Here is a 6,080-nt window from a genome sequence, read left to right as displayed (position 1 = left end):
TCCACCAGTTCTGTCAGCAGGAGTGGGCAAAAATACCAAAAACTCAATGTAAAAAGCTTGCTGAAGGCATCCTGAAACATTTGACACAAGTTAAATGATTTAAAGGCAATGCTACCAAATACTGGCTGAGTGTATGTAAACTTCTGACCCATTGGAAATGTCATGAAAGAAATAAAAGCTGAAATAAATCTTTTTCTCTACTATTATTGTAACATTTCACATTATAAAAAAAAGTAGTGACTAACTGACCTAAGACAGGGAATGTTTATAGGATCATATTTCAGGAGTTGTGATAAACTGAGGTTAAATGTATTTGACTAAAGTGCATGTAAAGTTCTGACTTCAACTATAAGCTCTTCACCAGTGTACTGTACATCAACACCAGTATTCAGAAGGTACTTAGACCTTTGCTTGTGTATTACATTTGGCTAAGATGTAGTTGTCATTTCTCTCACACAGAGCATAGGTTATATTACTGTAAACTTCAGATCACATCTAAAGCGCTTTGATGAATAAAGAAAGAATTATGGCTGATTAAAAAAACTCAAAGTCCAAGGATCAGACACACAGAGAGATAGTGAGGGAAAATGAAGAACATAATGAACAAAATAAAAAAAATGAGTTACTAACTAAGTATTTGCTTTATTACACTTATTTATGCATGTGTGTGGTGCTGAAACTTACCTGACCAAGTAGTCATTGCGTATAAGCATCAGGTGCTGCAGTATAGAGAGGAAATAGGGTTCTGCACTGCTGTCCTTCACCATGCTCTGCACAATACTGAATACATCCCCCGCATCAGTGCAGAGAGTCAAGGTCTCATATGTCAAAAGAAAGAGCTTTTTCACATAAAAAAGTAGAAGCTACTGAAATAAAAAGGAATAAAAGGTTTATGTATTTTTATGTTCATTTTTTTGTTATCTAGCATATTGCCAGGCAGCTCTCATTAGCTAGAAGCAATTAAATTTCCTGATTTATATTAGCCACTTTTACAGTACATTCAGAAACAAACAATGAATCAGACCTCAATGTCTCATGTTTCTGTTTACATTAATGACAAGGATATTCCAGCTCACTCTTGATGTCTTCCAGTCTATGAGAAAACTCTATCATGTCCTCTTCTTTGTGCTCCTCAAATACTTTTAGCTGAATGTCGAGGGCCTCATTCCTGATGGTTGTCAGTTGCTACAGATGGATTAAAGTAAAGTAAGCAAAGGAACAAAAGGTAAGACAGATGCGAAAAGACAAAGCAAAATAAATAAGAGAGAATGGCTTACTCTGAGATAAGGGAAGCATCAAGCTTACGTGAAAAAAAGCAGCTCATTCTAAATGCCATTACCTATCATGATGTTATACCAATGTGGAGACCAGATTCTCATTTGAATTTATTTGTTTTCTTGGCAGATATAGAAACACTGTTTACAACAGATAAACATGTTAGGTGGATGCTATAAAAGCCAGTAGGAAGATTATTAGCCCAGGCACTAGAAACTTCATCGGTTTCAGGTGCAGGCACAAACAGAGGACGTGTAAACTCTCCTCTGTTTCATAAATTATTTGCTGGAGCAAATCCACTATATTTTATCGAAGTGGACATCTCATTTAAATATTAATACAAGTTAAGTGTGAGTTTATATCATGTGTCTCTATTTGTGTGTGTGGTTTTGTTTTGCTTACCGGCAATATCTCTTTCAGGCCACAGCGCATAAATTCATTTCTTATGTGCAGCCTGACGTCCAGCTCATCAGGAGAAGTTACTAGTGCATTGATGAGCTGCATGCATGCCACCTGCAACATGAAAGGTACACAGAACAAAAGGAGAGACAGAGAAAGAAAGAAGAGTGAGAGAAAGGACCAGAAAAAGAGATGGCAGACTTCTTCTTCCAGAAGTTGATGAAAAGCAGGTGGGCACGCTTTTCAAACAAGCTATGTCCCTTGGAAGCAGAGGGCCATAACTAATGCATGTCTATTTTCTCCAGTCACCAACTACAGGGGATGATTTTAATATTAATGTAACAACTGCAGACCCATACACACAAAACTAACAGTCCATTTAAGGGCAAACTCGCCCTTTTGGAAGCAGTTTTTCACTCCCCTCTGAGTTTGGTTTACTGCACAGGGACCGTTGCATCCTGTGACAGACAGAAAAATCTATTATTGATCAGTAAAGCAATCCACTCGCGTGTGAAAGAGGGTATGGCCATTCTAGAGCACTAGAAGGATTCAGATGTTTAAAAGGTTCACTGTCAGTTTGATAGCACACTCTTATTTTTGTCATGGCACTCAAGCTTAGAAGACTAATTACCTATATTGAAAGTATCGGTTTAATATTGTAATGCAGGTAGGTAACATAATAACATGTCACAAAATTTTTCTCTTGACCTGTGGCTGGGGCTCAATAGCAGCCAAGAAACCAAAAGTGTTTTTATATTAAAAGATCATGATTATTTGAATGATCTGTTACATGCCACATATCCTTTGCTTTTCATTTCAAGCAAAATCAACATGCAAAAGTCTGTTTACACTTAACTTTCTAAATCCCTGCTTTGTCTAAGCCAAAGGATGCCAGATGAGACTGTATAAATGTCGTCAAGTAAAACAGAAATCTTCTGATCACACATTGTCATGCTTAGGATAATAGTATCTGTGCTTTAATAATGCAGGTGGGCCATGTATGAGGAAGCAGGAAATAAAGCATCAATAAAACCACAGCTCATAAAACTTCTAGAACACAAGGTTATATCTGCACAACTACAGGCGAGTTCTGTATATAAATGCTTCAGTATGTAGGAATTCTAGCTTTGAGTGTCCCCTGAAATCCTGGCTATCATTCTGTATTTTCGTTTTGTCCATTTCTGTCAAACTCTTTCCGTCCCTAACTATTTTCCCCAACTATCGCATCCTTTCTATGACTATGATCCCTAAAGTTTTCAAAGGTAGTTACGGCAAACTGCAATTTTTACTGATAATACTGCAGGTAAAAAAAATAACTGTATTGGTCATTGCAGGTTCTAATCAATGTTCCTGTATCTTTAATATTAGCAGCAGCATCAGTAAATGTATTCACATATGACATTACACAGAGCATCCCCAAATCATTTAAGATCTTTACTGACCTTCTTTCTACACAACAATCCCGTTCAGTACCCCAAATAGTAAAATCAGATTAACAAATTCTAGACTGCCTTGTTACTTCAGTTACCTGTTTGATCAGCAAAATGCACTTTACAATTTACCAAAATGAATACACCAGATTAAACCAGAACATTTCATAAACACTGGGCACTACTAATAATAAAATACAACAATTTGGAAAACATAATGAACACAGGCAAGCAGGTACTTCAATGTTTCCAACCTAATAGGTTTGTGATTCTCAAAACTTAACACCCAGTTTTGATTGAAAACAAGAATGTAACAAAAAATCTTGACAAAAAAATAAAATAAAAAAAAACACCAAAAACTGTATAAGTGAGTGACAGGCCCCTGAGTGGTTGTGATATGTTGAAATGGTCAACCTTATTAAATGTCATTTCAGAAAAATCAGAGGGAAACAAGGTGTCAGTGGTTGTACGTGTACTTTGCACTTACTTGTAATTGAACCGAGCGATCTCGTACCGCTCAGTGGCTCGCCATTCCCCTGCTGTGGTGATGGCTTCAAGGACCTTCTCCAAACTAAATGAGAACATGAAATGCATGAGCGAACAACTAGGAAAAAAAAAAAATGATGAAATACATTCATTTAAAGGGATTTTGCCTATAAGCTGTCTCCTATTCTGTTGCATCCGTGATTTCTTGTCAGGTGGAAAGGCTCTTCCAGGTGATTTCATCACCTTCACTGTAAAACACGACTCAAGAGTTGAGGTGGATTGTGATTCAAATTTAAAACTGAACTTTATTAGTTCAGTGTGTAATGATTTCAATAATGAATTCATCTCAATACCAACATAAATACTATTTTGATATTTCAAATAAAGTTTATTCCACCAGAAATACTGTTTCAATGAAATAATTCCTCATTAAAAGAGGAACCTCTGCTGCATCCTTACATAATAGAAATGGTCTTAAAAATGTATACAGTGTCACTTTCCATATATTTACATTTAATTTGATACTGCAGTCAAATCACTTGATCAATATCCTTGTATTTTTTTAAGCAAAACAAGTCAAGTAATCTAAACTCTTACAATATATCCTTCAATATATTGGGACCAATATTGTTATACATTCTTTTACAAGTGACACTGGCCTGTAATCAATTATCACACTCTAAAAAATTATTGCAATTCAGTCTTTTAGAAATTTTGGGCTCTTTAACCATACTTTACCATGTATAGTACCACTGTAAGGACTGCAGAGCACTTTGCTTGTAGCAGTAACTAAATAAAAAAATGGTAGTAAACTACGGCATAATTATAAGCACCATTTAAACTAAGGGGCAACTTTGCTTTTGTAAAATCAAAAATGATTTTTTTAAGCATTTTCTTTCAATATTAGAAAAGCTGCACATAATGACAGAAAGAATGAAACAAGAACATACATGTTCTCTTCGCCCACAATACAGATGGCTGACAGCAGCTTTACCACGTCGGTCATCATGGCAGACTGAGTGGGATCAATGGCTCTTGCCAGTAAAGTGAGGCTTTTCTCCTCCCCCAGGATTCGCTCCAAGCCATACTGCCAGAAATGCAAAATGAATGATTACCCAGATATGCTGTAATTCTGCCTAGAGGAATGCAATGGCCTGTGAAACAGTCAAATCAAATCTTATTGCCTTAAAAATGCAAGTTTAATTCAAGCTCAATGTACATTCTTTACCGCACACCAACTTTAAGTCCAAACTGAAACTCAAGGTTAGACTTAGTGATTTTAGTTCCATCTATAATGCATTGTGCAGTGCTGCATGTGCCATTCAGAAGTCAACTTGGTATGGTTTACTGTTCAAATGAACTTGGCCAATAAAAATCCTTTTCAATGATAAGATTATTATTAAATTGATTTGGATAATTCTACTAGGTTCTGCTGCCCCATGCTGTATTCTAAAGCCAGCAGTCTTGCAATACTGCAGTAGTACAAATAACAACAATGTATCTGTAACTGTCAATACAATGCTAGCATTTGGTAACAGTTTTGAACAATGAGAAACAGTGTCAGAAAAATTTTGAAATGTAATTAGTGTTAATTTATTGAGAGAAAATCTATTCAGCAATAGCTGACTGTGTTAGGAAAAAAATATGAGGTACAAATAATAAGTTAAAATGAATTCACTTTTGTATGGCAATGAAAGGAGCTTTTATTTTACCGACAGTGTCAAAAAGTGATGTTTCGTTCTTACTTTTGTTGTGGGATTTGAAAAACAATTTAAAAGTGCTTCTGTCAAACTTGTAATAGCATCAAGCATTGCTAGTCACTTAAATAGCATTTTCTGTTTGCCTGTTCAGTGCAGGTTGCATAAACTTCAGGAGGCAATCAAACACACAAAGAGGTTTTCTTTATATAGTTAAGTTGTTCAAAGGGCAGTTTCCCAGTCTGGCAGCTTTTAGTATTACATTATTATGCTATTGGTGACAGACAATAGCATATATGCAAGTGTGCGAGGCAGGAAGACACAGGAAGAAAAGGCTGCACTGACAGCTGGCAGAGAACACCTGTCTTCTTGGCACTATGGGTACGTCCCATCCCAAGATGCCTCTCTAGCCAGGAAAAGGTCTGGGCTGACAGAGGCCTACGGGTAAATGCTGGCGTCTGGCGCCTGTTGAGGCACAGGATTACATGAGACCTCACAGCACATTTTTTGCCAGAGCTGTTGTATATCTGTCTCCACTGGGTTTTAGCTTAGTGACGAGATTTTTTTTCCCCCCTCCACAGCTACTGTGGACTGAAAAGTTGAAGCACTGTGAAATCAAGCAAAAGCTAAACAACACTTCCTTTTAGTTTGCAAATAATAGTCTACTGGCTGTGAACTGAATCATTTTATCAGAATGTAACTCTTTTATTTTATAGTTTTACTAAATTATGTTTGCTTAAGTTAAACAAATTGTACAATATGTAATTAAATAGTTTAAAAAAGTGTTTGCAAA

At 36.3% G+C, this 6,080-nt stretch overlaps 1 protein-coding gene across 1 annotated transcript in view; it reads right to left on the bottom strand.

Annotated features, from left to right (window-relative positions):
- Positions 1–6,080, bottom strand: part of LOC109964526 (protein diaphanous homolog 3) — a 170,432-nt gene that overhangs the window by 136,937 nt on the left and 27,415 nt on the right. Inside the window, exons 8-13 of the mRNA XM_020607896.1 lie at positions 4,541–4,677; positions 3,609–3,675; positions 1,957–1,986; positions 1,678–1,797; positions 1,067–1,185; positions 685–801 (exon numbers count right to left, since the gene is read on the bottom strand). Coding sequence (XP_020463552.1) covers positions 685–801; positions 1,067–1,185; positions 1,678–1,797; positions 1,957–1,986; positions 3,609–3,675; positions 4,541–4,677 — 590 coding nt within the window. The remainder of the gene's footprint in view (positions 1–684; positions 802–1,066; positions 1,186–1,677; positions 1,798–1,956; positions 1,987–3,608; positions 3,676–4,540; positions 4,678–6,080) is intronic.

Source organism: Monopterus albus, unplaced genomic scaffold (assembly GCF_001952655.1).
Source record: "Monopterus albus unplaced genomic scaffold, M_albus_1.0 scaffold4.1, whole genome shotgun sequence".
Taxonomy (NCBI): domain Eukaryota; kingdom Metazoa; phylum Chordata; class Actinopteri; order Synbranchiformes; family Synbranchidae; genus Monopterus; species Monopterus albus.
Note: the sequence above shows the minus strand (reverse complement) of the source record. Positions and strands in the feature narration are given on the sequence as shown.